This window comes from Cyprinus carpio, chromosome B16 (assembly GCF_018340385.1).
Source record: "Cyprinus carpio isolate SPL01 chromosome B16, ASM1834038v1, whole genome shotgun sequence".
Lineage (NCBI taxonomy): Eukaryota > Metazoa > Chordata > Actinopteri > Cypriniformes > Cyprinidae > Cyprinus > Cyprinus carpio.
In genome coordinates this window covers 9,123,277-9,139,054 of record NC_056612.1, presented here as the reverse complement: position 1 = coordinate 9,139,054, position 15,778 = coordinate 9,123,277, and the positions used below count along the sequence as shown (strand labels likewise).

The window sequence follows — 15,778 nt, the reverse complement described above, 5'->3', positions numbered from 1 at the left end:
CTTCTTCAGTGATGTGTATGGTGTAATGCAGCAAAAACACACCAAAAACCAAAGCAAACCTTTATTTTTAATGAAATTGTTTTCATTTTTTTTTGGTTTTCTCCAGAGGCTCAGTTTTTTTTTCCACAAAGGGACAATCAAGGAACATCAAAACATTTAAAACATGTAATAAAGAATATGCAGTAACACTTAAAAGTATGGGCTCAGATATGAGACATAATTAAAAATTTGCACCAACAATCCATTCAACATGCTAAAACCCTCATCTTTCCATCTGCATAATCTAAAATACTTTACTGTATCGTCCATGTCATTAGTCATAGTCATCCTCCTGTAGACGTTGGCTGGCGTCCAAGCGAGGTTAAGATTCAGTAAATAACCCTGTTATTCTGAACCTTATCTTTCTTTCAGTCCGTTTTGTTTCCTTCATCTTCCACACAACATACTTTTCCAAACAATTCCCTAAATACTGCAATCAGACCCGCTGAGGTCACACTGAAGAGCCATTATCTCACAGAGTTGCCCTGTTCTAGTGCAAAAATAACAAAAGAAAACATTAAAACACTATAATAATCATTTTGACTTGATGTTGTTCTTTGCAGACAACATGAAGCAAATGTTACGATGAAAGAAAATGAGATGTTTCTGTCCTCCTGACCCCACCGTCTATCCATTCATAATTCACATTGATTCTTAACTGGATGTTTGCCACTTTATTCTGCCCTGTTCTATACAGACAGGAGCTGACCATCAGAATGGTAAAGAAATACACAAAAAGTCAGTGATTTATAATCGTAAACACTGTTATCCACCCATTCCGTGTTTAAGAACATTCTTTCTGCCTTCCTCTGGTTGTTTTTGGCCCCGTTTGTCTAGTGCTAATTTCTACTTGACTTGACTTAGACACTAAAAGTTGTTCTGTATGCGTTTTGCTACATGTACTCAAACTTGAACACACTACCACCCCCACCCCCTAAACACCTTTTGTTTACTTCTTAAGCATCCTCCTCGGCCTCTTCATCAAACTCGCCCTCTTCCTCGGCGGTGGCGTCTTGGTACTGCTGGTACTCGGACACCAGATCATTCATGTTGCTCTCTGCCTCGGTGAACTCCATCTCGTCCATCCCCTCTCCAGTGTACCAGTGAAGGAAAGCCTTACGCCTAAACATGGCCGTGAACTGCTCGGAGATGCGCTTGAACAGCTCTTGGATGGCCGTGCTGTTGCCGATGAAGGTGACGGCCATTTTGAGGCCCCTAGGGGGAATGTCGCAGACGGCGGTTTTGACGTTGTTGGGGATCCATTCCACGAAGTAGCTGCTGTTCTTGTTCTGGACGTTCAGCATCTGCTCGTCGACTTCCTTCATGGACATGCGGCCACGGAACACGGCGGCGACGGTCAGGTAGCGTCCGTGTCTTGGATCGCAGGCCGCCATCATGTTCTTGGCGTCGAACACTTGCTGCGTGAGCTCAGGCACGGTGAGGGCGCGGTACTGCTGGCTGCCCCGGCTGGTCAGAGGGGCGAAGCCGGGCATGAAGAAGTGCAGACGGGGGAAGGGCACCATGTTGACGGCTAATTTGCGCAGGTCAGCATTCAGCTGGCCGGGGAAGCGCAGGCAGGTGGTGACACCACTCATGGTGGCCGAGACCAGATGGTTGAGGTCGCCGTATGTGGGAGTGGTGAGTTTGAGGGTGCGGAAGCAGATATCGTATAAGGCTTCATTGTCTATGCAGTAGGTTTCATCTGTGTTCTCCACCAGCTGATGGACGGACAGTGTAGCGTTGTAAGGCTCCACTACGGTGTCAGAGACTTTTGGGGAAGGCACCACGCTGAAGGTGTTCATGATGCGGTCTGGGTACTCTTCACGGATTTTGCTGATCAGCAGGGTACCCATTCCAGACCCTGTACCACCGCCCAGGGAGTGAGTCAGCTGGAAGCCCTGCAGGCAGTCACAGCTCTCAGACTCCTTACGGACCACATCCAGGACAGAATCAACAAGCTCCGCCCCCTCTGTGTAGTGGCCCTTGGCCCAGTTGTTACCAGCACCGCTCTGTCCTGTAATGTGACGCACATTATACAGTAAAGGTGAGGCATTTCACATCCTTCGCGTTTGCTACATTCATTTGATATTTTGAACATATTTTGAACTCTTTTGCCAGTCACTCACCAAAAACAAAGTTGTCAGGTCTGAAGATCTGTCCGAAGGGTCCTGAACGCACGGAGTCCATGGTGCCAGGCTCCAGATCAACTAGAATAGCTCTTGGCACATATTTACCTCCTCCATGAGAGAGAGAGAGACAGAAATAAGGGGAAAAGCAGACCAGCTCAGTACATATAAGATATATAAAATATGTATTTTATTGTATCTATATGTAGGTTTAGGGCTTTGAAAAAGAAAAAAAAAGATGTAGGGTATGATGATGTAAGATGTCCTCTCCATGTTTATTTTTTCGTGACCACTAGATGTCACCAAGTCTTATCTCAACACATTTGTTGAATGGTTATTATGCTTTAATGTTGACTTAATTACAACGGTATACAGTATTTATACTTGTAGAGTACAAATATTGGTTTCCAATCAAAAAATAAATCATTTAAAAAGTGAACCCCCCCCCAGAACTGGGGCAATTGTAGTTTACAAATATTGTTTTACAATAAAAAAAAATAATAATTAAAAGTTTCATGGAGTTTTTATTTAACTATTAAATCTAACATTTAAAATAATTATATTCTGTTCTATAATTGAATTGTTCATATTCATACATTTACATAGAATATTAATTGTTAATAAAGTATTTTACATTAATGGCATTTACATTAAATCATTAAAAAGGATAACATTTTACATATCTTGTAAAAAAAAAAAAAAAAAAAAAACAGGAAATCAGGAAAAAAAATGGACAAATCAGGCAGTTTAAAGGCTCTCTGTCCCTTTTTATGATTTTCAGTTTTGTGCTTTAGAAACCAAATTAGCAAATCTATTGCCCTAAAAGCTAAGTGCTGCGTTTGTTTCATGTGAGTGACAGGTTGCTGGAGAGAAGGGATTTTGGTCCCGCCCTCATGCCAGTATCATCAGAGAAGATATGTTATGGGGGAGGGGGGTAGCAATGTTTTTGATTTTAATTATGGTGACATTTTTTAATGATGTGCTTAGTTAAATCATTTATCATAAAAATATGAACTTTTGATTTCTTGGTGACTTTAATACTATATTAGTTGATGCATCATCATCCTGTACATGCTAAATGTGTCTCTAAATATGCACACAAAATGCACACTGTCCTTAAAGGGCGCATCTTCTCCATCTTGCCCCAAATGTGTGTCTCATTAAAGTACCTGTAGCTTCGTTGTAGTAGACGCTGATTCTGTCCAGCTGCAGGTCACTGTCTCCGTGGTAGGTTCCTGTTGGGTCGATCCCATGTTCATCACTGATCACCTCCCAGAACTGCAAACACCACACAGCAATTTAAAGCATCTCCCCACTTGCAATTAAATGTAACTCAGTATTCATTTCAGCAATTCATTTATGCAAGGCTACATAAAATCATCCGGTAAATCACATTTGAAAAAGTGTAAACTAATCTAGAGCTAATCTGTAATCTGCAACGACTGGAATCCGTTCAGTGAGTTTTAGCTTTGAAAGAGGCTTTATGAATGTTTAAATCATTAATTCTATGTTACTGTCCGAGTGACCTTAATCTGAGAGAGAAGCGGAGGGAGAGAGGGGTCAAGATGGACTTCACAAGGTTGCGAGCGAATGGAGAAAGAAAAGATTGTTCTTGGGATATATTGAAAATAATTGCTTTGAAAGAATGAGGCCAATAAACTGGAAGGCGCTGACTGACAAAGCCCTACTGACCCTGTTCTTCTGACACTCTCGCCTATCAAAACCTGTTACTCCAGGCCGCCTACATTTCTGCAGTGTCATCACATCACATCCTTAAATATATACCATGCGGACACATATGAAACCCATTTGATCTTTTTCAAATTAAAACGATTATCCCATCTTTCTTGAATACACTAAATTTTGCCAATTATTTAATCTACAAAATCAAAGGTTTCATAAATATGTAATTAATTTATTAATTATTCATATTTCATTTATAGTTGCATAGCGGGGATGGGCTGCAGCTGTTAGAGCCATTAAGTCCATTTGTGAATGCCTCCTCGTCCCCACCCTGACCTCAGATGAGCTCAACAGACACTCTCACAATCTCATCATTTAAAAGGCATGTCGAAGATTTATAAAGATTTACGAAGACGATTTAACCTCATTTCTGACGTGCAACATCCCATGGGCAGTCTTTAAAAAATGTGCATCTTTAATGAGGCCATGGGTGTGAACATGTCCTTGTTGCCGGCTTTAATCTCTGTGGTTTTGTGATAGAAAATCATATTTAATTGATTAATTGGATATTTAAAATTCATAATACTTTTGTTAGAATGAATATAGTCAAATGAGAGCTAATTTTAGGGCGAATTAAACAATGACTCACACTAAAATAACGCATTTAACGTCATAATTTCACATTATTAGTTTACTTCTATTATTATTACTATGAGGAAAAAAAATCATTGTCATTCTTCAGCGCCCCACCCTTCCCATCATCCACCGTTGGACCACTGAATCACAGCGGTCCATACCCGCACATCGATTACAAAAAAAACCAAAACTAAATACTTGCTAAAATCATTTCGCGTGAAAATGACGTTAAGGTATGCGGTTGTAATATTAGTGCCACGTGTCATGGCTCGCGCACTGGTCCTGACAGCTGTTTAAAGGGCTCGTGACACTGATAACGGGGTAGTCATGGTGATTACTGAGCGCGCTGCTGCTCACATCGGATCCGCCACACCCGGTGCTTTGTAAAGAATGAGAGAAAGAAAGAGGACAGACCCCCCGTCCCCCCACAGCTCTGATTTACAGACAAAGAGATTTATAGTTGGAGTCTGCGGAATTTGAGCATCATTTATTTAGAGAAACAGCTATACAGACCGTGTCAAGAAATAGTGGGAATGAATGAGGAGTGGGATCCGCATATTTTGGGCGTGTATAAAGGGGGGTTCTGATGAGGGGAAAAAGACAAAGCAGTGCAATGGAAAAAAAGATTATTGTCTATAAAACTGCTCAACGTGTTGCCATAGTCTGATGCATTATTAATAACCTGTGGTTGCAAAGCAAAATAAAAAATAGTTATGTTCTGCAAAATATGCTTTAATATATCTTAATATGTAAAAAAAAAAAAACAATAAGAAGATTTTAGACTTTTTTACTAGAATAACACTGGCATTCTTTACATATAGTGGATTCATTGTTGCATTCTGAGACTCTTGTAACGTTAGTGTTAGATGCTAAATATCAATGACTTTGATGACTTTATAAAATGACTTTATGCTCTGAAAAAGTGTTCTTACCTTGGCACCGATTTGGTTTCCGCACTGACCGGCCTGGATATGAACAATCTCCCTCATTGTTAGATCTCGTGTGAGAAGTTCTCCAATAAAACTGGAAAGTAACGGCGTGTCTCAGCAGTAATTTGGAAAAGCCGGACAAAGGCTTTATATTCCTGGACTGCCTCCAGAACGAGGCTGGAATAGTAGTGGGCGTGGCACTGCTGGAGGTTGAGAAACCTGATTGGTGCAAGAAACATCAGACCGGAAGTATATAGGGAGTGCCAACAAGGATTGTATGTAGAAAAGAAAAAAAAGAGAGAAAAGAGAAAAGTCTGCTTTGCTGGTTGTGTCCAGTTGTGCTTTTCTTATTAAGATTTTCTAGTCAGACTTTTAAAGCAAATCTCTTTCCTGACCAATGCTTTTACGTCTTTACTAGACAAAATGTGCCTTTGCACATTTGCTCTTCTATCAAAAGAATACATTTACGTTTAGTCATTTAGCAGACGCTTTTATCCAGAGCGACTACAAATTAGGACAATAGAAGCAATACGCATATGATAGTCATGGTGAGAGTTATGGTGTATAAATATGTTATGCATTATTGTTTAACTTTTTGTTTAATTTTAATTAATAAAGTTTATCCACTATTTTCTTTATGGATACAAATGGGGACAATGATAAATATACATTGACTAGTACAGAGCGTAAAAGAAGAGAATTGTCTCAAGCTTGCTGCACTGACAAAGCAATATGAGAACCCAAGAAAAGAGAGACTGCAGACTTCCTCAAGTAACTTAAATATATACGAACCATGAAAGGAATAAAGTTATGTGGTAAACATGTTCCTTAGTAGCCCATATGGACTTCTCTCATTTGTAAAATAATTAGAATTTTCTCGTTTTTTGCTGTAAATAAATAAATAAATAAATATGTGACGAGAGATTCATTTTCTACCCACTAGTTTGCAAAGCTGCCTATATTCTGCCACATAATAAGAAAAATCATCCGATCAGTCATAATGATCAATCATAGCCTACAAGTCGAAATGATGAGATACTAAGTCAAAAATGATGACCTAAAAATTTAGAATTATAACTCAAACAATTAAACTACTTATTAAAAGATAGCTATTAAATGAAAAGTCCAAATTATGACATAAAAAGTCCAAATTATTAAATATGAAGTCATAGTTATGACATACTTATGACACATAAAAATCAACTTTTTAGATAATTATTAATTTCTATTATAGTAGGCCATAATATTTATATAATTATGATTTGGAATCTCATAATTACGATAATTATGACTTTCTATGTCACACTTATGATGTACCAAACCATGATTTTGGATATCTAAGAGCAAACAGAGTGAGGAAAAGGGCTCAGAAAATCCCTCTGGATCCCTCTCATCCAAGTTACCCCATCTTTGAGCTTTTGCCATCTGGCCGGCGCTTCAGAGCCGCAAATATCAGGACAGTCAGGCACAAGAACAGTTTCTTCCCCCAGGCAATCTACCTCATGAACAGTTAAATGTTCACCACTTATGCAATAAAAATGTGCAATATTCTTATATTTATTTGTTACCCCTCCATCCTAGTACATCCCTGCATTTTACTCAATCCTATTCCATTATCATTTATAGCACAATTGTTTACACACTTATTTATTTGCAAAGGTTATTTATATATATATATTTTTTTTGACTGTGTGTTGTTGTCTCTGTGTACTGGAAGCTTATGTCACTAAAACAAATTCCTTGTATGCGCAAGCATACTTGGCAATAAAGCTCTTTCTGATTCTGATTCTGAAACTAATGAAGGTGTCTTATTCCTCAGTTTAAAGCAGAGAGCATGCTTCCTACTGCTCTGTAAGACCTTCGTAAAACCTACCTAGGCTGCATTTAGCGAATCGCGAACACCCAAAAGTGTAGTGCCTAGGGAGCTCGCTAGTTTTGAGACACCGCCTGAGAGTGTTGTGAATGGGCGTGGCCGAGTTTGCGTGCCTTGATTACGACGAGCTTTCTAGCGAGCTTTTGACGCTTACACAAACAAGACAATCCGAGCCATATTTACTTCATTTTTGAACGAAACATCAGCATTCGGTAAGAACATACGGGCTTATCTAAATATCACGAAGTTTCTGAACTTGTGATTCTCAACACCGAAGTAAACTTTAGTCGCTTTAAATCCAGCATAGCCGCTGCTAAGTAGCAGCCAAGCATTTCCTGTTCTGTTGCAAAATACATTAACGATAGCGCCTCTAAACACGTACTTACTTTCATTATATTGGCACGGTTTGTTATTGCTTGTGTTTTCAGACTTGTTTTATTGTGAGAGATACGTTTATTTATCGTCGAAGGTTATTTTTCATTATGGCTTAAGATGGATTTAATCCTTTAGCTTTTACAGTAACTTTAAATATTTGTTTTTTAATATTGAGATCCAGAGCTTTATAATTGTGTCGCTTGTATTTGAATAGTTTTATATGAAGATTTATATTTTTAATCTTAATGCGTATTGTGTAATATTCTACTTTTTTTTAAGTTTCATAAACTAACCTACTGCGTAGCATCATGCAGATCGCTTCTACTGTAAAGTGTTTTTTTTAATTAGTTTTTGATTGGTCAACAGGTCCGTGATTTGAAAGTGAAAAAAGCTGTATTTGATTTAAAGAACACACTCAAATGAGAGACATAAATTAGAAGTCCACATATTTCACTGAACTCTTGAGATTAACTAGTGCTGTCTGTGTTTACTCAGATGTCATATCTAAAATATTCCCAACATGGGTTGATCTAGTGACTGATGCCTTTTAAATACTTCTGCTTTCTGTCTTCAGATCTAATTCAGGATGTTTTACACCTGTGGTCCCAATGAGGCGATGGTGGTCTCAGGTATGCTGCATCTGTTGGACTTTAGTACAGAGTTATGTCAGTAATGTATATAAATAAACAATAAAAAAATCCTCCTTCAAGGTTACATATGATAAGAGAGAACTTATGATTAAAGCAGCTGTTGATTGAATTGGATAGCTTGTAACTTATAATTGACACCCATGAGACTTCTACAAGAAAGCGTGAAGTTCTGTAATGATCATAGAGATCAATGCTATTGTGCAAACTGCATTCTTTTCTTAAACAGTGTCCAGTGCAGAACTGGTTTCAGCTGTTCAACATGTGACTTTCATTCACAGGTCAAACGAACACAAAGTTCACTGTAATGGTTGTGATTTTTTGTGTAGATAAATGTCAGTGGTTACACATTAAGATTACTTTAATGCTCAGGGAAAGAAGCATTGAAGTAAAGCAATATTTCCCTGAGCATTAAAGTAATCTTTTTTTTTAATAGCTTTAATGCTCAGGGAAAAACCCCCAGCAGGCTCACATTTACTACACCACGGTTAATGCAGTCAAACCACACTGTATACAGGGGCAGAAAAGAAGTCACCAGCTCCATTTATGTCTCTGTTGCCCTCGTTTTCTCTGGAAACAGTCAATGTGCTGCTGGAGACATGCGATGGCAGGAAGTGTGCTGACAAGTGTCTTTACTAATGTTGGAAATCCTGTACGGGATTGACCTTGCTTTTTAAATGGAGAAACATTTTGTGCTGTAATTTATGAAATGTGTGTGGGTGGATTTGTGTGGATTTCCAGCAATGTGATGTTATGATGACATACGTTTCTCTGCTGTTAAACTAGAAGTGTGTCCTGATAGTAAAAGTGAATCAGTTGTACAGCGGTTGCCAGTTTTATTAATAGGAATTGTCTTTTTTTATGTTGTAAATGTAGTAAAAGTAAAAAGTCTCTTATTGCATTTATTTTATCAAAAATACAGTGTCATATTGCAAAATATTTTTACAATTTAAAATAACTTTATTCTACTTTATGTTGTAAAAACTTAATTTATTCCTGTGATGGTGCAGCTGAATTTTCACATCTGTCTTCTGTCACATGATCCTAAAAGGCTGATGTGCTACTTACTATTTTTGTGGAAACTGTGTTAGTTTTTTTTTTTAGTTTTTTTTTTCAGGATTATTTGATGAATAGGAATTGCAAAAGAACAGCATATATTTGACATCATTCTTTTTATATTATTTCTGACTAATGTATTAATTTCTTAAAAAAAAATAAAAAATCTTATGGACTCCAAACCTTTTTTTAAATACATATAAAATAAAATAAATATAAAACAAAAAATATAGTTTCATGACCAGTAATAAATATTGTATCTATTGTATATTGTGCATCTATATATTTCTATTGGTCGATATTGGTTATTTAATCATGCTTTCCCCCCTATTTTTACCTTCAGATGATGATCACATCATTTTTAATAACACTTTTATTGATTATAATGATTTTATTTTCTAATAATTTATTTAGAAAAAATAGTATTGAACTGCATTATTGACCATTTATCATTTACCAGTCATAACATAAAAATAATGATCAATTTATCTGTATCTTTCAGAACTTTAATATAAGACTGTCTGAATTATTGTTACATATACACCGTTACCGTGTTATTAAATTACTTATACTATTAAGGTTTTTCATTTTGGATATCCCTAGCTAGTGAATTGTCACTAAGTATGTTTTCAATCAAGTCTTGACGCTTTATACCAGCAAACACAATCTCTTTATGTTGTCTCTTTCAGGATGTGGCCGCTCTCCTCCTCTGTTGATTGCTGGTGGAAGAGTGTTTGTTTTTCCCTGCATTCAGCAAATCCAGCGGTATGTATAGAATTACAATAGAAGACGGATTATTAGAACATGTTAGTGCAAGAACACACGTGCATAGACACTATTCTGTTTAACCAGATGCTGCAGTGCGAGTCAGTAATGTAATTCCAGAAAAGACTGGGAGTCTCAGGCCTCATGAATGATGGGAATAAGAACAAGAGGCAGCCCTGTGTGCAATAGAGACTCCACTTGTGTTTACATTCCTCTCTATGTGTATTAATGAATCACTTAGCCCTCAAAGAATACTTTTTTGTGTGTGTGTAAATCCATGGTGGAAACAGGCTTCCATATTCATGAAACCTGTTTGGGTAATCAAATTTTTTGCAATTTCATATAGATGGCGTGCATATCTGCATTGATTTAAAAATGGTTTGTTTGTAAAAAAAAAAAAAAATTGGTTTATGACTACTTTCCTTCTCGTTTTTCTTTGCTCCCAGGATCTCTCTCAATACTTTGACTCTGAATGTGAAGAGTGACAAGGTCTACACCAGACATGGAGTACCAATCTCAGTTACAGGCATTGCCCAGGTTAGAGAGAGACACATTTTACACTCGTCTGTAGAACATAACATAGTACAGTCTGTAAGCACCGCTGCTCGTGTGTTCTGCAGGTGAAGATCCAGGGTCAGAATAAAGAAATGCTGGCCGCAGCCTGTCAGATGTTCATGGGGAAGTCCGAGGGTGAGATTGCTAACATTGCCCTAGAGACCCTTGAGGGACATCAGAGAGCCATTATCGCCCACCTGACTGTGGAGGTACTGCAACATACTAAAAGAGCTGTTTGTATTCTGTATCACACACAAAGAGCTGGAAGAAACAACCTTTTAGAAGAAGATTTCAAAGGGGACTGGAGGGTTTTGGTGCTGAAATAAACAAGCAACCTTGAAACATGTGATATGCAACTAACTGTTCTGCTGCTGTTAGTTGATTATTTGTTATTTATTGTACAATCTCTCTTTCTTTCTCTCGGTAGGAGATCTATCAGGACCGTAAAAAGTTCTCCGATCAGGTCTTTAAGGTGGCTTCCTCTGACCTGGTCAACATGGGGATCGGTGTGGTCAGCTACACGCTCAAAGATGTGCATGATGATCAGGTGACTTTAGTCAAGCGCCACACACCCTAAAATACACTACTATTCAAATGCTTGTAGTCATTGTGAGTTTGTTTTGTTTTGTTTTTGAAAGAAGGCTTTTATGGTCACCAGGAACAGAATAATAAAACAGTAGTATTGTGAAGTATTGTTACAATTTAAAAGAACTGTTTTAATTTAAATATTTTAAAATGTAATTTATTTTTGTGAAGGCAAGGCTGAAAAAAATAGCTAGACCCATAGAATTTATAGGAAGAAAAAGGTGATAATCGTAATAAAATATGTATATATGTATATCACTTCCTTACAGAATTATCTAAGCTCGCTGGGTAAAGCTCGTACTGCTCAGGTGCAAAGAGACGCTCGTATCGGTGAAGCTCAGTTCAGGAGGGATGCTGTCATCAGGGTGAAAATTTGACACATTTCTGTCATTGTTGGTTGTATGAACATTGGTGTGATGGATAAAACTGATAAAACTGTAAATGTGCTTGTTTGTGTGTGTAGGAGGCTCATGCCATGCAGGAGAAGACCTCTGCTCAGTACAAGAATGAGATTGAGATGGCTAAAGCCCAGAGAGACTTTGAGCTGAAGAAAGCCGCCTATGACATTGAGGTCAACACCAAGAAGGCGGAGTCTGAAATGGCCTATCAGCTTCAGGTAGCTAATGATATTTAACTTGGATTTCAGCTGGTAATATGAGGGTTGCCAGTTCACTGCAAACTGTGGCATCTGACGTATTTACTCACCTTCATCTGCATTAGGTGGCCAAGACGAAGCAGCGTATTGAGGAGGAGAAGATGCAGGTTCAGGTTGTGGAGCGTACGCAGCAGATCACTCTACAGGAGCAGGAGATCACTCGCAGGGAAAAGGAACTGGAGGCCAAAGTCTGGAAACCAGCCGAGGCCGAGAGATACCGCATTGAGAAGATCGCTGAGGCAGAAAAGTGAGAACGGAGTTTTGCCGTTTCGTCTGATTTAACACACATTTGTGCTTTAGTGGAAGCAAATCTGAAGGATAGAACTTGGTATGATAATCTCGAAAAGCCATTTAATGTTCTTTCTTCTAACAGGCTTCAGCTGATAATGGAGGCAGAAGCTGAGGCAGAGGCCATCAGAGTGAGTTCATGAATCTCTCCACACACTTGTTTTTTGCTGGTGAAAACTAGCATTACTGTTCACATTAGATCCCACTCAACATTCATCTTTTCCTGTCTCTCTTTCAGATGAGGGGAGAAGCAGAGGCCTTTGCAGTGGAGGCAAAGGGTCGGGCTGAAGCCGAGCAGATGGTCAAAAAAGCAGAAGCTTTTAAGCAGTACAAAGAGGGAGCCATGGTGGACATGCTGCTGGAGAAACTCCCACTGGTCAGTGCATCTAAACTTTTGATAGTCAGTAAATAAGTTCAATGATAAGATTACTCAATAATGGCCTCCACTCTTCTAGATAGCAGAAGAGATCAGCAGGCCACTCTGCGCAGCCCAGAAGGTCACCATGGTGTCTAGCGGTGGGTCAGAAGTGGGCGTAGCTAAACTGACAGGAGAAGTTCTGGAAATCATGAGTCGCCTGCCGAGCGCAGTGGAGAAACTGACTGGAGTCAACATCTCACAGGTGACCCACGCTCACGTCAGGCAATAAATCACTTTAGTGCTGGTATCAGGCTGTAGATCACGTGAGCTGCAGCGTCTGCATTCCCATGACTAGTTTCCTCAGTTTGTTTTCGTTGCATCATCATTTGTCTCTTTCACAAGTCACCACCTGTCATCAAAATGGAACTAAGAAAAATATTGGTCACACATCATTTTAAGGTCCAGTTCTCACTATTAATAAACCAATAACTACAACTTTTGTCTCAATAAACTACTAATTTGCTGCTTGTTAATAGTAAGGCAGATGCAGAATATGTGCTTTAGAAGTACAAATAAACAGCCAATATGTTAATAATAGGCATGCTAATAAGCAACTAGTTAATAGTGAGTTTCATTTCCTATACTAAAGTGTAATTAAATGTGTGTGTGTATATATATATATATATATATATATATATATATATATATATATATATATATATATATATATATATATATACACATACACTAATCTACTATGTATATATACACTAGTCTAGTTTAAAATAATAAGGGCATCTTAAAACTTAATGGGTTTTGTAATTAAATTAAACCAAATAAAAAGCAGATTTAAATCCTTGATATTTATTTTTGCAAAATTGTAATTAGCTAAATCTTCCTAAATGGACTTTCTTAATTAAAAATGGCTGTCTGTGTGAAAGCTCCTTAAGATTACATTTGAATACTTTAGAAACAGCATAAAAATGGCTTTAAAACACACCCGTTTCTACTCCAGCCACACTAAATGTTAACTTCTCTCTTTTTTTTGGCCAGGCTCTTTCAACCCGCATGGGCTAATGGAGTTCATGAAGAAGGAATCGGGTCTGATCAGCTCTGATCGTGGAGCTCAGCTCTTCCTGTCTGTGTGCATGCCTGTGTTTGTACTGAACCTGGAACATTGAGGTCCTTTTAGTTTTTATAATCCACCATTTGTAATATTCAGTTTTTATATTATGTTTAGTGAATCATTGTATCACATAATATGATCATTTTGTATGTTAGGTGAACTACATTATCTGCTCTAGAGCCTCTGTTGAAGGTGAATATTCAGGGAAGCAGGGCTGCTCTTTCTTTCATTTTTGAATAGTTGGTGTATTTCTGTCTGTGAGAGCCACACACCTGTTGATTCTGGTAGAGTTTCTTTTATAAAACAAAGTGCATTCAAGTCAAATGCGTGTAAATTCACCTGAAGTGCATTACTGAAGCCATAGTTCACGTGCATGATGCCTTGCGTCTGCAGACACTGAAATGTGACTCTTTATTCTTGCCATTTTAAGGTTTTATCATTTAACAGTCTGTAAACAGTGGCACTAGAGTTTGCAGACACACATTGAAAATTATTTGGAATATAATACATTTTTTGTTACTGTCTGTGTGCTCGTTAGAGTGATTTATACAGCAAGTTGAAAAGCAAGAGAAGGTGGAAAGTGGGTAAAGAAAAGAAACCCTTTGATTTTTGAAGTTGATAAACAAACAGGAAAAAGAAGAAGAGGAAACTGGTTGGGTATTGAACAAAGGCTGCAAACATGTCTCTGTGGCCACAAAAACTCCAGTGAAGGCTGTAGGTGGTTTCATTTCTCATATCAACTTGTTTTTGTTTTACCATGCTGCTGTGTACTTCACACTAAAATCAACTTAACATTACCAGAGGTAAACCTATGCATCTCCAGTTTGTGCCTCAAAGCTATTTAATACTTCCTCACTGAATCAACCTGCCCTGATTGTGTTTCAACTAACCCCATTTTTGCCTTACTGTATGTAAGTGATATAAACTGAAGAACTATATAACCAAGCAGAGATTTATACATATTATGTACTGTTTATTATAAACAATAAACTATTAGTGTGCGCTGTACTTTATAACTTTTCAATTTATGGCTTTGTGTGAATGTGTGTGTTTTTCATGCTGTTTGAGTATGAATGTGGGGTAATGAACAAATTGTGTTTGAGCGTAAATGAAAACAAGCACCTGGTTTCAATTTATTTGAAAAGGTTACTTTATTAAAACACCTACAAAAATAGACAACACAGGCAATGACACTGACTAACACAGGCAGGGAGTCTAAAACAGAGGCAGACAGACCCGATTAATAACAGACAGCAATATTAATGAAGAAAATTATGTCCCATGAAGTATTTACATTTTTCATTATTTATGAAACACGAATAGCTGAGGGCAGAACATGCCCAAAACTATATTTATAAAAATACAATAAAGGTTCAGGGCCTCAGTGTACCAAAAAAGGTTAATTGTCATTCAATAAGCATAATCAGCATGGTTATATAACCATTTGGGAATCACATTTTTCTGTGTATATTACAATATACATGTTACTCTCCACCCCCACCTACACACACAGTCTTGCTCTTAAATGAGGAAGAGGTGGCGTCACCACATCAGGTTCAAGTTAAAGCTACAGTCTGCAGTATGCAATTACGTACTGTCGCTTTAAGAGAGTTTCCTGCAAATGTCCCACAGGTTTACATAGTAAATTCAGGACAAATGCTTTATTTATTTTTCTGTTCATCCAGTTCATTTCTCATTATATAGACACTTGACTTTGTCAAACTTATTGGTATAAATATACGTCTGTGGCCATTCTGCTTGTTTTTTCCTCTATTTCTTTCTTTCTCTCTCTAAATTCTTAGAGTCCAGGCTCATATTCAGACTTTTCAAATTGGTAGCCAATTCCTAACATCCCATCCAAAAGCATCTATAAATTCCATACAGAATATTCTGATGCCCAGAAGTTCAGGATGTGCATTCAGCTTATTCAAGTCAGTGCACACACTGGCAGGTCATTTAAAAAACCATATGCAATCATGTTCCGTGTCATCAAATAAATCCCATTCACACTTAACGCCCGTTCACTCCAAGAACAATAACTATATTGGTGTCCAATAACTTCATAGTTATCATAAGCATGTG

At 37.8% G+C, this 15,778-nt stretch overlaps 2 protein-coding genes across 3 annotated transcripts; one reads left to right on the top strand and one right to left on the bottom strand.

The window, feature by feature from the left end:
• Positions 1 to 48: 48 nt before the first annotated feature.
• Positions 49 to 5,575, bottom strand: LOC109105867 (tubulin beta chain). Of its 2 annotated transcripts, none has more exons than XM_042740552.1 (4): positions 5,417 to 5,575; positions 3,335 to 3,443; positions 2,166 to 2,276; positions 49 to 2,053 (listed from the first exon to the last, which is right to left on the bottom strand). In XM_042740552.1, exons 1-4 carry the CDS (start codon positions 5,471 to 5,473, stop codon positions 996 to 998), a joined length of 1,335 nt encoding a protein of 444 aa, XP_042596486.1. In that variant the 5' UTR covers positions 5,474 to 5,575; the 3' UTR covers positions 49 to 995. The 2 variants fall into 2 exon arrangements, with proteins under 2 accessions (XP_042596486.1, XP_042596487.1); XM_042740553.1 differs by having other exon boundaries at positions 2,166 to 2,273.
• Positions 5,576 to 7,346: 1,771 nt separating this feature from the next.
• Positions 7,347 to 14,704, top strand: LOC109106491 (flotillin-1-like). Its single transcript, XM_042740543.1, has 13 exons — positions 7,347 to 7,498; positions 8,236 to 8,290; positions 10,054 to 10,129; positions 10,576 to 10,666; positions 10,750 to 10,893; positions 11,112 to 11,231; positions 11,539 to 11,634; positions 11,733 to 11,885; positions 11,990 to 12,171; positions 12,298 to 12,343; positions 12,451 to 12,588; positions 12,668 to 12,832; positions 13,624 to 14,704. Exons 2-13 carry the CDS (start codon positions 8,248 to 8,250, stop codon positions 13,645 to 13,647), a joined length of 1,278 nt encoding a protein of 425 aa, XP_042596477.1. The 5' UTR covers positions 7,347 to 7,498; positions 8,236 to 8,247; the 3' UTR covers positions 13,648 to 14,704.
• Positions 14,705 to 15,778: the final 1,074 nt, after the last annotated feature.

Excerpts from the sequence above, each read along its gene's own strand:
- LOC109105867 (XM_042740552.1), bottom strand. The coding sequence starts at position 5,473 with ATGAGGGAGATTGTTCATATCCAGGCCGGTCAGTGCGGAAACCAAATC. Across the intron at positions 3,444-5,416 it reads GAAACCAAATCGGTGCCAAG|TTCTGGGAGGTGATCAGTGA; the intron begins GTAAGAACACTT and ends TGGTGTTTGCAG. Across the intron at positions 2,054-2,165 it reads ACCTGACAACTTTGTTTTTG|GACAGAGCGGTGCTGGTAAC; the intron begins GTGAGTGACTGG and ends GTCACATTACAG.
- LOC109106491 (XM_042740543.1), top strand. The coding sequence starts at position 8,248 with ATGTTTTACACCTGTGGTCCCAATGAGGCGATGGTGGTCTCAG. Across the intron at positions 11,886-11,989 it reads AAATGGCCTATCAGCTTCAG|GTGGCCAAGACGAAGCAGCG; the intron begins GTAGCTAATGAT and ends CATCTGCATTAG. Across the intron at positions 12,172-12,297 it reads AAGATCGCTGAGGCAGAAAA|GCTTCAGCTGATAATGGAGG; the intron begins GTGAGAACGGAG and ends TTCTTCTAACAG.